Raw genomic sequence first — 20,123 nt, forward strand, 5'->3', positions numbered from 1 at the left:
GCGAGTGAGGGCGCAAAACAAATTTGCAACACCATAAGCCAGTCTACCTTTTTCTTAAGTTGGACATATACAATGGAATGGGAACTACACATGCTCCGTCGTTTCCCAAAGGAGAACTGTCTGGGCATTGCACATGCGTCATCTCCGGGAAGCGGTGGGGTAGGTTGCACAGAGATAGTGCATGTTTTAGTTTCTGAAAGGGGTAACCGGTGACAAAAGGAAAGGTACTATTAACCCATAAGGGCAGTGATGTGAAGGAATAGCACTTGCTGGATTTAGGGGACTTTAAAGGACACAACGAAATAGGGTAAGAACCTTACTCAAAAACCTTTAAAGATCAGAAAAAGTGTTTTTTTTTTCTCTTTTTTTTTCTTTTTAAGAAAACACGAAAAGGATGTCCATTTCTTAATGCTGAACTGGAGACAACTCTCCCCTACCCCTCCTCGTGAATCACTGGGCATTTACCATAAATTCATGCAGCTTCCAACACTCCACTAGTTCTCTGCTACTTCTGCTCGCAATAAACTAACAGGTCTCAGGAGAGTTTTCCTGGACAGAGTAGTATGCTTGTTGCTCACTTAGCTTCCAAAAACACAACATCCCCAGCATTCCAGTGTAGTCCAACTTAGAGATCCTTATGCTCAATAGAAGGGGAAATAGGTTGTACTTTTCTATTTTACAACAATGGGTACGTTTTCTTTTTTAACACGATACGAATTGACTTTCTCCCCACTCCCTAGCCCACCCTCCCCCAAAGGAAAAAAAAAAGGCGGAAGAGATAAATGGGAAGCCGGCTCCCGGGTTCTCTCTGTGCCTCTCTGGCTGCAGCAGGACCATTGCTTTACTGGCATCACTGCGGCATGAAAAGTGTAGCCAAAACAACAGCTACCCTTACCCTCCCTCATGGAGGGGGCAGAGCGACTCCTACTCCACAAACTTTCTTTCTTAACCAAAAACCTTACAATTCACTCGTTCAGGTGGGCTGGGTGCCATCGGTTGGCACTGCCTCGCTTTGTGAAGTCCAAAGCTTTCTGAAACCTGCCAGTGCCAGAACGTCAGAGGGCATCACTGGAGATTGCTGTACCAGGTCCGCTTAGTGAGCCATTACACCATGCAACAATGGCTGAGAAATTAAGATCTTACTATGGGATGGCCAGGAATTTACAGAGCAGACTTCAGCTGTGAAAGACTACATCGGGGTTAGGGGACATGCTATGCTTTGGGATGGTGTCCTATCCATTACTGACAATAGTCAGATCTGGCGGCAGCCAGTGGATGTCCCTTACGCCATACATAACAGAATTTGGTGATTAAAGAGCTTCCTCCACAAGGTGACCCTAGAAAACGTATTAATGGACTCTTCGACCGAGTCACTTGCTGCCTAAGTCAAAGTCTCCAAAGTGTAGTAAGGCATGGCAGTACACCATGTCTCCTTTGTTTTACACTGCTATAGCCCAATTTGGCTAATCTTGTCACAGTGGCGGTGAGTGAGAGCTTGTTTCCCGGGTGCTTGAGGGAGGTGGGTAGAATGATTTAAAGAGTCCTTTGAGGCCACTTTGTGTGCTGTCTCCGGGACAGAGTGAGACTCCTCGCAGAACTCTCCGATTACAACTAAAAGGTGCCGCCATTTCTAGTAGAAGTGCTATGTCCAGCGCTCTCTGAATAGACTAATAGGCATTGGCACCATATGGAATTCCCATTTACTTCACAATGACGGTATTCAGGCACTCCACTCAACCACTCTGGTTCTTCAGTCTGCAGCTATGCACGTGTGGCTGATGTATCCCTTCACTGGCCGAACCAAGCTGTAACCCAAGATGGAGGTGCAATGAGGATACTTCCCAGGTGCCAGCCCGAGGTATCCTTCCCCAATCTTTAAATGATCCCATCAGTGTCCATAGGAAAACGTAAATGTGTCGGCATCCTTGTCTTTGCAACTGGAGACTCTGGCAGAGGGCAGCAAAGCCGCACAGAGGGGAGGGGCAGAGAAATCCTGCACCCCCCATTTTCCATCCAAAGCCCCATCTGCTCAGCTTTGCTTTCACTCCCCTCTTGTCGCATGCAGACTTTGCAAAGCGCCATTTCTTGCTTTTAACATTAAACTGTAATAATTCTGGCTTTGTGTATTTCAATATTAAACCATAGTTAAAAGTATAATAAAGTAGAAAAATATGAGAACATATAGATGGTGGATTGTAGTGACATCCCTTGCTGGATCCTTCCCCCTTCCATGCGGAGGAGTTATGGGGATGAACGCCCACTGTTCTTGAGGGACAACCGGAAGGTGTCCCAAAGTCTTTCAACAAAGCAGCTTGCTTGGAGAGGGATCCAAGTCAGATGGTTGAGGTCTTGTCTGTTCCATCTGTGAAAGGAGAAATAAGAAGTCGGAACTTTATTAATCATAGTCAACCAATATCAGTTCGGTTCTCACTTTAGCCCTTAGTTCGGTGACAAATCTACATTCAATTCATGGCATATGAACACTTGTGTTGCGTCTGACAACAGGGTAATGATGTAAAGAGATCTTTGAATTAATGATGTTACTGCAAGGTTAACAAAAAAAATGAGTAACTGTTCCTTACCTAACCATTTTGATCTGTTGTAACTGGCACTGTCAAAGCAACTAAGTCTGGCTTGTATTTTTTAAAATATAGCTATCCTATTGGCTTTGTCAGTGCAGAGGCCTAAATAATGCATGTGTACATTTTTGGGAAACGAAAGTCGAGGACAGGCTTAATCAAAAAGAGGACGATGTTTAATCAAAAGGAGGTTTGTATAAAGAATGGTGCTAGTACAGAAAGATACACTCAGAGATAAGGTCAGGGAGAAGTGTGTAGCCTAAGTTGCGAGCAAGGATTGGCGAGGGCCGGGAGGAAGTGCAGTTGAAAGTACTGTGCGTGTTGGCTGCCGACAGAGTGGGGTAGTAGGTGAGATTGGCAAACTGCAACACTATTTAATAAGTAGAACACTTTACTGTTGTCAAAAGTTGAAGGCACGTATATCATGATGATTTCAAGGAATGTAAACCACGGTAATAATGTTTAACATATTAGGTGGAACACGAAGCTTGGTTCAATTTTTTTTTAAGAACACTGGCAAAATACCAGTTTTGGTGCATTTTTCAGAAAAGGTTTATCATAAAACATGATCTATGTCAAACACTCAATGCAAGCATTCTGTTCCATTTCGACATTCATGATCAAGGTATGGCTTAAAATTTGTCTCAGGCATTAAAAAAAACCTTATGGGCCCCCTGCAAAAAGTGTGTGTGGGGGGGGGGGGAATAGAACCACAGCACTCCTAGTCCATTCGTGCACCGCACCCATCATCTTCATGAGTGATGCAGAGTAGAGCTGTCACCCGTTACCTAACCCTGTTAAGGCTATAGAGCCATTCCTCAAGCATGACAATTTACAAACTGAACTCACATCAGAGCTTATCTGTCAGGCTACACAGATTTGCCAGTCTGAGGCCCCTAGACAGCGGAGCTAACCACTCAGATAAGACGGCTACTGTTGCATGACTGCTCAATGATAACAGTTCAAAGGATGAGCTGTCTAATCATTAAAAATAGCGAGAATACTATATTTTCTTCACCCACCTCCCTCAATCTCTGATGCATGATCCATCAGCAGGGGCGTAGCTTGGTCAGTATGATTGGAGGAGTTAGCTTCAGATTTCCCGACAATCACGCTGGCACGTGATGTTACAATACATTATACAACAAGCAGGGCGCATGAGAGGTGCTTAAGGGGCAGTGGAAAGGGAGAGGAATGTGTATTGATAGGGGCACTAATTGAGACAAAGCACATTATTTAGTGAAATAACCAACATTTTTGAAGTCTTTCCAAACAGAGAGTGTGCGTTATTATCTGTCAAACAAATCGAGGTGAAATCCGACACAGACACCTCACCATACCCAACTGAAAGCACCCGCACCCAACTATTTATCACAAAATACAATTATACAGTGTGACACCCCCTCCCCCCAACCCCCCCCCCCCCCCCCCCGAATCTACGCCCCTGTCAATCGGGGATAGTCAATAACGACGCCTTGTCTGGGTTTTGATTAACCGCAATAATTTCAACTGTGCAGCAAATCTGCATGCAGGGTGCGTTGCCACTCAGGCCATCGTTCCCGGAAATTAACAATAATGGCCTGCTGCTTGGGAGGGACAACCTAAGGTTGTCAGCAGTAACGATTTTATGCACATTGCAATGGCCAATGCTAGATATTATGGTACTGTCAAAACCAAATAACGTTTATAGTAATGCCTAATTTCTTCACTTTGACACTAAAATAAGATTATTGATAATACACGTTTGCATCCCAAACATTACTCGGAAACCAGCCAAACTTTACTACGATCATTACTGACCATTCCATGAAGGAGTGAGGCAGATTCAACCTTCTGCAACCTCTCTAATGGCAGGTACTTCCTCGTGATGACAGAAGATTACACCAACTATCATGAGACCGAGATCCTCCAGACCACGTCTGGTAATGACGTCATGTAGGAAGCTGGCCTGGTGTGTGGTGGGTACCTATGGTACTTACACCTTATACCAGGTCCAGGTATCCCCTATTAGTGTACTGTAAGCAGTGTCTAGAAGCCAGGCTCTCTAGAGGTAGCTGTGGAAGAGCAGCCAACGCTTATCTAGGAGACATGCGAAGCTAATGCAATACCAATGTAGTTACACAGCACTTACACACATGAAAGAAAACACTCAGTGTTAAAAAAATAAAGGTACTTTATTTCAGGGACAGTTACCAAAAAGTACTAGAGAGGCAACCCTCCAATAGGAGGTAAGTAAACACACTAAATAGGTACAGCAGTTATCAGCAATAGGCATAAAAAGTGACCTAAAACAGTGCAAATGCAAACAGACAACAGTGACCCTAGGGAGAGCCCAAACCATATACTATAAAAATGGAATGCGACTGCAAGACCCCCACCTAGGTAAGTGGAGTGTGTAGAGGGGGAGCTAGGCGGTACTAGGAAACCCCAAAGGTAAGTACCACAGCGTCCCACCAACCAGGAAGCTAGGAGTAAGTTACTGGATTTTCCCCAAACCACCCAAAAGGAAGAAAATTCAGAAAATGCAACACCCAGACAAGACTGCAAGAAACCAGCGGTGGATTCCTGAAAAGGAAGACCTGTGGAAGAAGGGAAACAAGTCCAGAAGTCACAGAAGAGCCCAGGGGAAGCAGAGCTACTACCCACCCAGCTGTGGTTGCCGGAGTTGGTCACCGGTAGGACAAAGGCGGTCAGGAATGCAGCCCTAGAGCAGGTTAAGAGTTCCTGGAGGATGCAGTCAACGGCCCACTCCGAATGGATGATTGTAGTCGGTCAGTGGCATGGAAAAACCACCAACAAGCCACAGTGAAGCACAAAGTGCCGCTGCCAGGGACCAGCAAGATCCAGGAGGACTCAACCCATGGTGGGGGAGTCCTAGGGGGACCATCAGCAAGGCAGAGAGTTCACAGAAGAGGAAGCCCGCCATAGGAGAGCCTCTGGACGAGGAACTAGGAGTCTCAGAGAAGCCCACGCAGCACAAATGGAGAAAGATCCCACGCCGAAGGAGCATACAGAGGGCTGTGCGTCGCAGGAAGGCGTGCTGGGGCTACACAGAGCCTAAAGATCCCTTGGAGGAAATGTAAACAAGCCTTGGTAGCTGCAAGAGAGACAGTGCACGGGGGTTACTGTCCTGCATGGGAAGGCAAGGGCTTACCTCCACCAAAGATGGACAGCTGTCAGAGGACCAAGAGGACTACTCCGGACCACCACCCGTGATGCAGGATCCACACAGCTGAGGATGAGAGGAGATCCACGCAGCTGGTCGTGCTGCAGTTGGTGCCTGTGGATGCAGGGGAGTGACTCCTTCACTCAAGGGAGATTCCTTCTTCCTTCTCGTGCAGACTGAAGACTTGCCACCCTCAGAGGATGCACAGCTGGGGTAATGATGCAGAAACTGGAAGGAGTCATGGAAACAATGTTGGAAGGAGAGTCTTCGTCATGGATGGATTGTCAGTTCCTGGAGGTTCCAGTGGCTAGAAGTTGAAGTAGAGGTTGTAGAGATGTCCTGCTGGAATCTTGCAAGCCGAATCTGAGGACCCACCTAGCCAGGTGACCATCTATCAGGAGGGGGCTCTGACGTCACCTGCCTGACCTGGCCACTCAGATGCTCCCAGAGGTCCCTGACAACCTTGGCTTCAAGATGGCAGAACCCAGGGTCCCTCTGGAGGTGCTCTGGGCCCCAACCCCTGGGTAGTGATGGACAGCGGAGTGGTCACTCCCCTTTCCATTGTCCAGTTTTGTGCCAGGGCAGGGACTCTGGGCCTCTGAACCGGTAAAGACTGGTTTATACAATGAGAGCACCAAATGTGCCCTTCAACACATACTAGTGGCATGGGGAGACTACCCCTCCCAAGCCATATAACTATTTCCAAAGGGAAAGGGTGTTACACCCCCTCTCCCAAAGGAAATCCTTTTTTCTGCCTTCCTGGGCTTGAGCTGTTCAAGCAGCAGGAGGGTAGAAACCTGTCTGGAGGGTGGCAGAAGCTTGGGCTTCCTGAAAAACCCTATAAGACTGGTAGGAGCAATGCTGGGGGTTCTTTAAGGAGGACCCCAGAGTGCATGGAATCATACTTCCAATACTGGCAAAAATATTGTGGTATGATTCCGACATGTTTGATACCATTATGTAGCTGGGTGCCTTCACACACAGGTACTTGCACCCTGCCCTCTGGGCTAGGAGGGCCTGCCATAGGGGTGACTTACAATGACCTGGTGCTGTGACCTTTAGTGAAAAAGGGTGCATGCACCCTTCCACGCAGGCTGCAATAGAAAGTCTGCAGATACGCTTTGCTTGGGCTCCCCATGGGTGGCATAATACATGCTGCAGCCCAAGCGGATCCCCTGGTACCCCAATGCCCTGGGTACCATATACTTGTGACTTACATGAGGGCCCCAGTATGCCAAATGTGGGGTGCAAGTGGTTCAAGCAACCAAGTTTAAAGGGAGAGAGCATAATCACTGAGGTCCTGGTTAGCAGAATCCCAGTGAACATAGTTAAACACACTGACAAAGGCAAAAAGTGGGGGTAACCATGCTTAAAAGAGGCTACTTTCCTACATGTCACCCCTGAAATGTAAAATGTAAAAGCTATGGCCACCCCTGGGCTTAAGAACTTGGAACGTATAATGGTCCACAATTATAGGGTTGGAAATTCACAGAATACATGTAGTTATTTTGAATTAAACTACATCGTTGCAAACGGTAGGCAGTATGCTTTGTAAAGGATTCAGTCCCTCAAAATCAGTTCTCAGTACCTATCTCCATTAATTATTGGGAGCAACAAAGAGTGTGAAAATGAACAACAAGCTGAACAATTGAAAGTGTATCTCTTGTTATTCAAATCTCCAAGTTTGGAACTCATATTGGTATATGACCTTCCCTGCAAGCAAGTTTTAGGTGCCCTTTTAACCACTGACGTAGACCTTAATTGCACAAACCTTCCACAACTCACTGCCCAGAGAAATGGCATTTCACAGTAAGTATTCTTCAAAGGGAAACTAGTATCCTCTGTACTTCCCATTGCCTTCTACGTGGCCTACCTGTCCAAAAGATGATGGCGAAGTCAGGCTGTTTCTGAAATCAAAATGGGCATCAACCTGTCCAACAAACAGTGACTCATGAGATTAAGTCTGAGGTAGCTCCCTAAATTTCTCTCTCTCTCTCGTTAAGAACCCACACTTGAGATGTAGTTCTATTGTTGGGCTCAGTCCTGATCTTACCGATGTCACACCAGGTTTGTCCCAGGGCCTCAAGAATTATTGTGGATATATCAGCCAAGTGTTTCCAGTTACCTCATGTGACCCATTTGCCTTCCGAGTTATACCCACCGTTGTTACTTCCCCCTCCTCCTTCCATGTCCATCAATATTAATCACTGTATTTTTATTTCCAAATTCACTGAATTAATAGGAGCGCCCATGGACAGAGCTGAACATTAGAATATCTACAGTGTGAATACATATAGTTTTGGGTTCTGGCTCCATTTCTCAGAAAAATAAGTCTACCTCCTCTAATTTTAAAGAGCAAAGGTCTGCATTCGATGTATGGCGGATAGGATACTCTGTTAAAATATGACTGATATAATTGGCTGTATTACAAATGCCAAAGGGTATAATGTACTAGTGATATAGTGGACAGGAAAAATCCCACGCTTGTGACTGAGTATCACCTCTACCAAAGTTTAAACAAGGACCCAAGTAATATTACTCCTATTTTGCCAATCAGGCCACGAAAATCACTGTCCAGGTAATTATTTAATCTTATGTGGACTCGGAAAAGACTTTGCATTTGAGAATGTGCAAACAACTGCAAGATACCAAACCATTAGAAACACGACTGCTAGACCATCAAGCATAGTATGTGGATATATAGTCCGTATTTGGTCAAACTCCACTGGCTTCTAGTCAGATAGGGGGTGGTCTTTACGATCCTCTGTATTTTCTAATCTACAAGAGCCCTTCTTTCCGGTGGTCACCTACTCTTACTTTTTAGAGGTGTGAAGGATTTATCAGGCTCTGAAAAGGGTGGTTTCTTTGTTTGGAACTCATACCATGTAATGAACTCTGCAAAGACCAACAGAAGCATACCAATTTTCTTGTTTTCAGAAACCTTTGGAAAAGTTGGCTTTTTACAAGACACGTATTTGTCAATTGTTAGCCGTCATTCCAAGCTCCATTCAGAGAACCAGTGCATTTTACAACATTATCTATCAAAAGAAACTGTCATGAAAATATCAAGGACCCTTCAGTTGACTGCAGGTCTTTGGCACCTTTATAGGGATGGTGGTTTTGGAGGTCTGCATGAGCCCTAAAGAGTCCTTTAAGAAAGAGTTCAATCATGTCCTAAGCTAAACTCACCCACCTCCAAAGGGACCTGCCCATTTAAGAAAAAGGTTTGCTACCCGTTAGAAATATCCAGAATCATGCTATGCTTGCTCTTATGCCCCAACCAAAACTTAACTGCTTTGATCTCGTAGGCTTTACAAAACTATACACTACTTTTTAATACCCAAAGACAATACTAATAAAATCGTGAAGAATGGGAACACGGACCTATCGTTTTTATGACACGTCCATCATTTTGCCACAGACTAAATGTAGATTCCTGAGGTCAGAAATACATGCCCGTTAGATATAGTACAGTGGAATTAATTATTTAGATTGTCATACAAAAACATTCATACCTATTATAATGTGCTAGATTATGCCTATGTTTCACAAGAATATGCCTATCACAAATTTTTGTCACTTCTCTGCCTGTCTAGCTCTTCTCTGTCTTTCTCCTCTCCTAATATTTCTCTTATTAAATCTCACTGTTGTCATTTTGTCAATGCAGTCTTGTCTCTCTTTCCTCTGTTCCTCACATCTGTCCTGTCTTCCCTAGTGTGTCCTGGTCTATTTGTTCTAATTTCCTGCGAGTCTCATCCCTCTGGTCTTCCTTGAGCTCTCCTTCTCCTGAAAACCTATGTATTCTATTAGAGAAAAAGATGACTATAGTTTGTCTTCTTGCAATTATTAGAAAAATTAATTATTGGGTCATCCGCTTTACCAATTTTCCTTCATACACCGGTTTCCTCTCAGCTGTCAACTCGATGCCATTTGTCTCAGTGGTGTCTGTCACCCGATTCTCTCTTCCTCTTGCCCTCCTCTTCTCTCTGCTTCCTTTCTCTTTCATCCGTCACCTTTTTCAGCTCTTGTCCTCTTTCTCACTGGCACTCTTTCTTGCTTCCCCCACGCCGTTTGTTTCCCATTCTATTCCTTCACCCTCCTCTTGCTTTTTTCCTCCATCACCGGTGCCCTGTCTTCCTCCGTTATATCTCAGAGCTGTCTTGCTCACAATCTCTCCTTCCTTTATTTTCAGTACCCCTTCCTCCTAATCACCGTAACTCCTCCGCAAATGTGTCTGCCACCTCTTAACTATCTTGCTTCACTGTCCATTTCTCACAACTTCCCCATGTCTCCTTTTTGCTTTCTCTCATCCCCTCCTCCTCTCTGTAGTATCTTTAAAGAAATTTGTCCTTCCCTTAGTGGCCTTCTCGGTCTTGGTTTATCTTACCCATAATGCCTTTTCTTTTCTTTCTCAGTCCACTCCAGTACTCTGAGGCAGTAAGTTATGAGGGCACCTTTTCGCCAGTCTCACTCCATCAGCAACATTAAATAAAAACATGCATTGGCAAAGACACCAACTCTTGCACTGGCTGCCAGTATTTTGGCTTTGTCAATACTTTTTTCATGGCTTTAGCAAAACATTGTTGGAGAACGTGCTGAGCACTTAGGAACTTAAAAAAACAAACCTTGGCAAAGCAAATAGGTTTTGCTTTTGTTTTTGCTTTCTATCTAACTGGATTCTAAAATATTAGGAACAAGTTATAATAATGTTTGTTTTAAATGTGATAAACGGTTAATAGTTGTTTATGTTGTGCTGTATGTTGATTTAATAAACAAACTATAAACGCTTTATCAAACTTAAAACAAACATAACATTTTTCTAATATTTATAATCCAGTTAGAAAAAAGAAACAAAAGGCAAAACCTATTGGCATGACAGCATGCTGCGAAAAAGAAAGTCAGCAGTAAAGAAAGAAGACAGGAAGAAAAAAAGACGGCAGTGAAGAACAAGTTACTTACCTTCGGTAACAATTTCTCTGGTAAAGACATTCTAGTTGCAGATTCCTCACCTTTAAATTTCCACCAGGTGCCAGGGCTGGATCCGGAAAGTTTTCTTCGAGCAGTACCCTTGTATGCCATCAGTTGGCCTCGGTCAACTCCGCGTGCGTCGTTGGCATCGTGGTTTCCATGATGACGTAGCAGCCGTATATAGGCACCACCCTGGTGCGCGGACGTCAGTTTCTTTTCACGCCAGTAGCGCAGAGCCATGAAGATCACAGAATGGTATGCCAAAACTAGGGCCCTGACAAGGGAATCCCTTTCCATAGAAATCAGTTCGCCGTGAGGGGAGGATGGGCAGGTCGATAAGGAATCTGCAACTAGGATGTGTTTCTACTAGAGACTTCTAGTTGCAGATTCCTTACCTTAGAATAGATACCCAAGCAATACCATCCTCACCAGTGGGCTGTGAACCAAGATCATACTAGAAAGTCCTGCAGGACCAAACGGCCAAAGTATTGGTGTTGTTGATTTTAACTGTGTGCCCGATATAGCTCTAGACAGATCTCACCCATCACTTCCAAGTGCACCCAGCAAAATGACATCCCAGGGGTTCCGCTCCTGGATATTCAACAGAGGTCTGCACGACATTTGGCGACTAAGGAACCCCCAGGAGCGGGAATACTCCTACTCCCCAGTACATAGCCTACACACTAGAATAGTCTTGATTTTTAGGCCTGCTCATCTTGCCCATAACGTTATACAAGCAGAGTATTAGCCCATTGTCCGCTGCAGATATGTGGCGCCTAAAGCATTACCTGATCCTCCATTTCGTCAAGAACTGGAAGACTGCATCTCTTGATACTTTTAATTGATTATGGCAACTGCCTCTTCGCGGGCAACGGAGTGGGATGCCTACAAAGTGGTTGTGCTGGGGACAGTGTCTTAGCTTCAAGGGGAGTCACACGCGGCTTGATACGTGAGCTGACCTTGTTGGAGACTGACTTGCGCACCTTAGAATGGAATGTTGTGCCCGGTAGCTCACAACCTGATACACTTCCAGATTTATGCACCTGACACAGGGAAGCAGATTCACTCCTTCGTAGACATGACTACTGCCATTACCTCACCAGACTCCACGTACAGTGAGACCGTTCTGGCAGATTGCTGGCGTGGCTGATGCGCGGCGAGCAACACCGCACTCCTATAGGTGCTATTAGACCAACTCGGGAATCAGTCAACACTCAAACCTCCATTAATGATGCCTTTCAGGACTATTACCACAGGCTTTATGCAGCAGAGCCCAAGCTCTCTCCTGTTCAACTAGCCGATTTCTTTGATAATCTTCCCCTGACCCAACTCACCCCACTACAGAAACTAGATCTCAACGAACCCAATAGTCTCTAGGAGGTCCAGACTGCGCTGTGCAAACTAGCTTGAAACAAACAGCCCGATACTGATGGGTTGCTCGTAGAGTAATATTCTACATTCTCAACTCAACGTGGGGCCACGTCTCTGACTCAAAGCGAGGTGCTCATAGAGGTCCTGCTTAAACCGGGTCGCGACCCCCAGTATGTGTGCTCTTATAGGCCTCTGTCGCTACTTAATTTATACTGTAAATTACTGGGCAAAATGCTTGCCAACAGATTGCTTTCATTGTTTAGCCAGCTGATCCATGAGGATCAATCGAGGCTTCTTTACAGGACGCAATACCTTTTTATATATTACATTTTTTTATTTGCTTTCAAACCCGGACTTAACATATCCAAAGGGGTAAAAAACATAAGCAATGACTCTTATTCAGAAACAAAGCATACATATGTATTGGAGACGAAAAGCAACCTCTCCCACCTCCCCCCACCCCCCAAACATCCTATATGGCACCCACCAGCACTTGAGCAGTCCCATCGATTAGTACTTTTCCTTTATCCTTCTAATCAGTCTCTCTCTGTAAGACGCAATATCTTTTTGAACATCAGATGGCTACTGTGCCTATTGAGCGGAGTCCCATGAAGGATCATGAAAAGCAGAGGTATCTTTGGGCACAGAAAAGGCCTTCGATACACTCGGATGGCCCTACTTAAGGAGACATTAAGTAACATGGGGTTTCGGCTCTGGACTTTTGGACTGAATAAACATGCTGTATTCTAAGCCCACAGACACGTTGTCTCTGATAGTTTGACCATCTGCCACGGGACTAGACGAGGTTGCCCGCGCTCACCACTGTTTGCAATAGCAATATAACCCTTAGCCTCTCAACTGCGCCTCAGTGCGCAGTAATGAGGAATCCCAGATCTGCACATTTCACATCATCTCTCTCTACGCTGATGATGCACTAATATACCTGCACAGAAGCACATCCTCATTATCAAGAGTCCTGCAATTACTAGAAGCTTTCGGGAATGTATCGGGCTTGTGTGTGAATTGGACACCCCACCCATTGGTCCCCATCCCAGAGCCTATATGGTCTGCTCCTCCAGTAAATTGATTACCCTGGTGCCATGTCACTTTCAAATACCTCGGCATACATATTTACCTCACCGCCGACGACCTCAGGGAGGGCAACATGGATCGAGCAGTTTGCTCGATCTGCGGATCATTAGCTTTCTGGTGCTCCTTACAACTGTCACCCCTGGGACGTGTGGCGATTGCCAAGATGTTAATACTCCCAAGACTGTTGTATTTTGTTACTGCACTACCGCTAGTGCTGCCCAGGTCATTCTTCCGCTCACTACAAGGTCTAATGTTAGAACTACTTTGGGGGAACATCCATCATCAGGTCGCCCAACTACCACACATCATTCGCTTGAGGAGGGGTTCTGGGTATGCCCAACTTTGAGTTCTATTATTCGGCAGCACTGCTACAATGGCCGGTTTGCTGGCTACAGAGAAAGTAATGGTGTGCGATAGACTGGGTCAGAGAGACTTATTAGCATGGTTGACAGATCGCACATGTCCTCCTCTACACTGCACAAATTTGATGGAAACAGCCAGTCTGTTGGCGCAGATTCGCACATAGTAGCATCCCAACACTGCCCTACTCTCTCAAGATCCCATTGCTCATTATACAAGGTGCAAGGGAATTGTAGACACATTATGATCTGACACCATGGATATCAGCGGGACTAACTACTGTGGGGGACTTCTTCAGAGACATTTCATGACACACTGAAATAACGGACACTTATAACATTGGCCCCTGATAGTTTTGAAATACTGTACCACAAGAAAGCTCCGAAACGGCACTGGGCTGTGGAGGGGGGGTGAAACTTTCAACACCACCTACTCTTCATACATTATCACAGCTGGGTTCTACAAACATCGTATCCCTGCTGTACCATACCTTTATCACATGCACTGACATTAGAGAAGCGGAAGTACAGGCTCGATGGGATGCAGTCCTCCCTATCCCACTATCCCCAAAATCAACATTTAAGGCGCTCCAACACAAAGAATGTCTCTCGCAATCCACAATTTTGTTTTACTCCGCTTCATTATCTCCACCAAGCGTATTTATCCCCCCACTGTCTTCAACACATTGCATCACACAAAACACAAATGCCCACACTGTGGGGAACGGGATGCTACTTTTATCATATGGTATGGACCTGCCCGCCCATATGACGTACTTGGTGAGCAATCACTACAATAATGGGGGAATTATCTGATAATGCGCTCTCCCTCACCCCTGAATCCTGTCTACTTGGCATCCTTGCTAAGGCTAATGGGGACTAACAACTTCATAGGTTCACAGACACGGCCTTGGTCTTATTCAAATACGTCATAGCAAAGCATTGGAACACGTCTTCCACTCCGGGTGTCAACACGTGGCACAGTTGAGTGGGCTAGGGCTGAGTCACAGGCACTCTGCTCCTTGAGAGACAGGGGTAGGGCTCTGGCAGCTCACGAGATCTGGGAAGCTTTCATAATCAAGGCTGAAGCTAAAAATTATACTTGTACTCCGTGAGCAGAGATAATAGGCTTTAGAACTTGCAGTCACCAGAATTTTATTAGTACATCTCCCGAGCACATGGAGCCTTCGACTACGCATGTCACTGCAATGTTCCACATCCCTGGCCTCCCCTTTGGGAGCTCCTGCCTCACACAATGTAATAATCTGTTACCTTTCACCACTGCAACTTTTTCTAAGTCAGACTCACCAGATAGCTAGTACCACTGCCACCGGACACAGAGGCCATTTCCTGATAATGACACCCACCCAACCCCCCCCCCCCCACTTTCTGATATTGCTACATGCCTCCCATCGCACTATACACATCCCATTCTGCTATGAAGCAGATTTCTGTAGATGTTATGCTATTGTACTTGTTCATGTTAATGATATTGTCTATTACCACATGATGCTTTTATGCTCCTCTGCCTTTTGGACTACCTTCCCCTTCTCCAACGTTTTTATTTATTATCTTCCAATGTTCACTGATACCAAGTGCTCTGCAATAGTTGGTTCTGTTACAATTGCAAATAATAAAAACAGATTTAGGAAGGAAGGAAGGAAGGAAGGAAGGAAGGAAATAAAGAAAGAGGCCCTTGTACAGAGCACCATTTTGTCAGGGCAGACAGACCGAAATGGCGGCTTGAAGAAAGAGCTTGAAGCTCACTTATTCTGCGAGCAGAGGGGATGGAATAAGAAAAGTAGTCCCGATTGTTAGGAGAAGCAGGGGACAATTGTGCAGCAGCTCAAAAGAGGCACACATAAGGTAAGTAACAATTAGGTCCAAGTCCCACTAGGGCATAATTAACGGGGTCAGAGGAAACAGATGGGTGAGTCCCTTAAGGAACCTTCTAACAATGGGAGACTTGAATAAGGAAGGTTGGTCTGGCAATCTAAGAAAGGCTAAAAATGAACGATAAGTAACCTTTAAGGATCCCCAAAGTAGAGCCCTGCTGGGCCAAAGAAAGAATGAAGAAGAGAACCTCAGAGGGTCAGAAAGGGAATCAACAGACTTTGTCAGTACCCACCACAAATTCATGCCAATGACAGGCATATGTGTTTTGGTGGAGGGACGTCTGGCTGGCAGCATAACATCACAGACTTTGGATGGAGGGGCAAAAGCTGTCAACTGCCGCCACTCAATCACCACACAAGAAGGCGAAGACTGGACAGGGTCATGTGGAGAAATGTCCTCTGCTACTGTGACAGAAGATCCTCCCGAAGGGGCAGACTGATCGAAGGATTCGTAGCCATGTCCAGTAGCTCTGGATACCATACTCTTCAGCCACAGGGATTACATGGGCCCGGTCACTCTTGATCTTCTTCGGAACTCTGGTCAGAAGTGGTATAGGAAGGAAGGAGTAAAGGAGGCCTGAGTTCCACTTGAGATGAATAGCGTCACCGAGCGAGTGCCGCCTTAGAAACTCAAATGCGCATAACAGTTGACATTGCGCGTTCTCTGCAGAGCCAAACAGATCTAACTAAGGCTCTCCCCACTGCTGAAAGAGGCCTTGCACCACTTCCAGATGGAGAAGCCATTCATGATCGATTATGCATCGACAGATGAGTTTGTCTACCCTGGCGTATTGCCCACGTTCACAAACATTGGAAGGGACCGGACTATCATGACGTTTCTGAGCATATCATACGCTGCATATATACAAGTCTTACATTGGACTCTCAGTAAGTCCAGGACATTTGCCAGAATCTGTGCAATTTGGTTCAGCCTTTTTACTTATGCCTTGAGGAAGTCTTATTGACGAATCACGTGTTGGCTGTATTTCCATTGGACTAACCGTTGCTTTGATTTGAATCTTATGCCAGCGGATAAATAAAATCCTCATGATGCACCATATACCCGTGTTACACGCTGACTTGCAAGCACAGTAAAGATTGGACTTTTTGGTGTGCCCTGGTACATAATTTCTTCATGTTGGAGGTTGGTTGTTTCAACCAACACAATTGCACCTGAAGTGGTTGGGTTTAGTACCAGTTGGCACCCTTGGCAGGAAAAAGCATATTATATGAACAATACTTTAATATGCATACTTAAGGAGGTGCGAACCATTAGCATAGCCACCATTTTGTATGTATCTTCGTCTGCCCTGGTGTTCATAAAACCTGCCAGGTGTTGAACCACCAGGTTTATGCCATGCTTTTCCAGCCTTATCCAGAGACAAAGGGCCTCTTGACAAGCGGTCCACAACCCCACCTCCCCTTGCTTCTTGCAGTACCACATGGCACTCGTGTTGTCCGTGAACACCTGCACTAATTTCCCCTTGACAGAGGGAAATGTTTTCAATGCTAGCTGGATCGCCGGAGCTCCAGCAGGTTAATGTGGAGTCTGGATTCCACTGGAGACTAGAGTCCTCTGATCTCCATCTCTCCTAGATGGCTGCTCCATCCCAGTATTGATAAATCTGTCACTACTGTCCAGTCTGGTTGGGGAAAGGAGAGGAGTCTACCTTTGACCCAATCGCAGTTCGTAAGCCACGACTGCAGGTCTTTTGCAGTTCCTTCCGAGATCTGGACCATGTTGGAGAGATTCTCCTGATACCATGCCCACTGCAACTTCAGATCCCACTACAGAGCCCACACATACCATCTGGCATGATTCACCAGCAGGAGGCCATGAGGTGGCACAGCAGCCAAAGTCATTCTCATTAAAATCCAGGATAGCGGCCAAAACATTGGTATCATAACCTAAAAATCCTGGGCTCGCTGCTCTGGAGGATAAGCCCGAAACTGCAGTGTGTCCAGAAAAGCTCCAATGAGAGGGAGTGTCTGGGAGGGAGCCAGGTATGATTTTCGCACATTTATAGTGATCTCCAGAAAATGCAGGAGGATCACCATAGCCTAGAGGTGGGAGACAACAGCCAGGTGTCTAGGTAGGGGAAGACAAACCCCAAGCCTGCGCAGATGAGCTGTGACCACCGTCATCACCTTGGTGAACACCTGAGGAGCACTGGTAAGGCCAAAGGGAATCACACTGAACTGAAAATGCTTGTGGCCTACCTTGAACCGCAGGTAACGCCTGTGGGCAGGCATGATGGGGATGTGAAAATGGGCACCCTGCAAGTCCAACAGTATCAGCCAGCCTCCTTGGTCTAGGGAAAACCAGCCCTGAACCAATGTGACCATCTTTAATTTCTCCTTTTTGAGAAAGAGATTTATGGTTTGCAGGCCTAGAATAGGTCGAAGGCCCTTGTTCTTTTTGGGAATCAGAAAGTAGCGGGAATAACAACCACTGCCTACTTCTGACATTGGAACTCTTTCTATAGCTACCTTGGCCAGGAGAGCTGTAACTCCCTCTCAGAGCAGAGACAGATAATCCTCCGCCAGCCATTCTTGAGTTGGCGGTATTGGGGACGGGAAGGATTGAAAAGAGAGGGAGTAGCCCCTCTGAATGATCTGCAAGAGCCATTAGTCCAATGTAATGGACTGCTAGTGGAGGAGATGATGTTGGATCCACCCTCCAACTGAGCACCCATTGTAGGAAGTTGCCTCTGTATATACTATTTCAAAGTAAGAAATAGTGTGCCCAAAGTCCAAGGGTTCCCCTTAGAGGTAAGATAGTGGCAAAAAGAGAGAATTCTAATGCTCTATTTTATGGTAGTGTGGTCGAGCAGTAGGCCTATCAGAGGGTAGCGTTAAGCATTTGTTGTACACACACAGGCAATAAATGAACACACTTAAAGACAAATTCCAGGCCAGTAGGTTTTTATATAGAAAAATATATTTTCTTAGTTCATTTTAAGAACCACAGGTTCAAGATTTACAAAATACTTTAAATGAAAGGTATTTCACTCAGGTATTCTAGGAACTATGAATACTCAAAATAGCATGTACAGTTTTGACAAAAATGGCAATAAGCTATTTTAAAAGTGGACACAGTTCCTGGGGGAGGTAAGTAAATGTTAAGTTCACAGGTAAGTAAAACACTTATAGGGTTCAAAGTTGGGTCCAAGGTAGCCCACCTTTGGGGTTTCAAGCCAACCCCAAAGTTACCACACCAGCAGCTCAGGGCCAGTCAGGTACAGAGGTCAAAGTGGTGCCCAACACACATAGGCTTCAATGGAAATACAGTAGGGGTGCCCCGGTTCCAGTCTGCCAGCAGGTAAGTACCCGCGTCTTCGGAGGGCAGACCATGGGGGTTTTGTAGGGCACGGGGGGACACAAGCAGGCACAGAAAGTACACCCTCAGCGGCACAGGGGCATGCGGGTGCAGAGTGCAAACAGGCGTTAGATTTCTAATAGAAACCAATGGGGAGATCCAGGGGTCTCTTCAACGATGCGGGCAGGCACAGGGGGGGCTCCTTGGGGTAGCCACCCCCTGGGCTAGGCAGAGGGTCGCCTGGGGGTCGCTCCTGCACTGGAGTTTGGTTCCTTCAGGTCCTGGGGGCTGCGAGTGCAGTGTGGTTTCCAGGTGTCGGGTTCCTTGAAGCAGGCAGTCGCGGTCAGGGGCAGCCTCTGGATTTCCTCTGCAGGCGTCGCTGTGGGGGCTCAGGGGGGTCAACTCTGGCTACTCACGGGCTCGCAATCGCCGGGGAGTCCTCCCTGTAGTGTTAGTTTTCCACAGGTTGGGCCGGGGGCGTCGGGTGCAGAGTGGAAAGTCTCACGCTTCCGGCGGGAAACGTGTGGTCTTTAAAAGTTGCTACTTTGTTTCAAAAAGTTGCAGTTTCTTGAACAGGGCCGCTGTTCTCGGGAGCTTCTGGTCCTTTAGATGAAGGGTAGTCCTCTGAGGCTTCAGAGGTTGCTGGACCCTGTTGGATGCGTCGCTGTTGCAGTTTTCTTCGAATTAGGGAGACAGGCGGTGGGGCTGGGGACAAATCAGTTGTCATCTACGTCTTCACTGCAGGGCTTCAGGTCAGCAGTCCTCCTTCTTCTTGAGGTTGCAGGAATCTATCTTCCTCGGTTCTGGGAGCCCCTAAATACTCAATTTAGGGGTGTGTTTAGGTCTGGGAGGACAGTAGCCAATAACTACTGGCCCAGAGGGTGGCTACACCCTCTTTGTGCCTCCTCCCTGTGGGGAGGGGGGCACATCCCTAATCCTATTGGGGGAATCCTCCTTCTAGAAGATGGAGGATTTCCAAAAGTAAGAGTCACCTCAGCCCAGGACACCTTAGGGGCTGTTCTGACTGGGGGGTGACTCCTTGTTTTTCTCATTATCTCCTACAGCCTTGCCGCCAAAAGTGGGGGCAGTGGCAGGAGGGGCGGGCATCTCCACTAGCTGGGATGCTCTGTGGTGCTGTAGCAAAGGGGGTGAGCCTTTGAGGCTCACCGCCAGGTGTTACAGTTCCTGCAGGGGGAGGTGAGAAGCACCTCCACCCAGTACAGGCTTTGTTCCTGGCCACAGAGTGACAAAGGCACTCTCCCCATGTGGCCAGCAACATATCTGGTGTGTGGCAGGCTGGCAAAAACTAGTCAGCCCACACTGGAAGTCGGGTATGTTTTCAGGGGGCATCTCTAAGATGCCCTCTGGGTGTAT

At 46.3% G+C, this 20,123-nt stretch overlaps 1 protein-coding gene across 4 annotated transcripts in view; it reads right to left on the reverse strand.

Annotated features, from left to right (window-relative positions):
• Positions 1-377: 377 nt before the first annotated feature.
• The window catches only part of SAMD4B (sterile alpha motif domain containing 4B), an 870,829-nt gene continuing 851,083 nt past the window's right edge, over positions 378-20,123 (reverse strand). For all 4 annotated transcript variants that reach the window (XM_069206928.1, XM_069206927.1, XM_069206926.1 and 1 more), the window contains one exon: positions 378-2,362. In XM_069206928.1, the coding sequence (XP_069063029.1) occupies positions 2,334-2,362 (29 nt within the window). In that variant the 3' untranslated portion in view covers positions 378-2,333. The remainder of the gene's footprint in view (positions 2,363-20,123) is intronic.

This window comes from Pleurodeles waltl, chromosome 9 (assembly GCF_031143425.1).
Source record: "Pleurodeles waltl isolate 20211129_DDA chromosome 9, aPleWal1.hap1.20221129, whole genome shotgun sequence".
NCBI lineage: Eukaryota > Metazoa > Chordata > Amphibia > Caudata > Salamandridae > Pleurodeles > Pleurodeles waltl.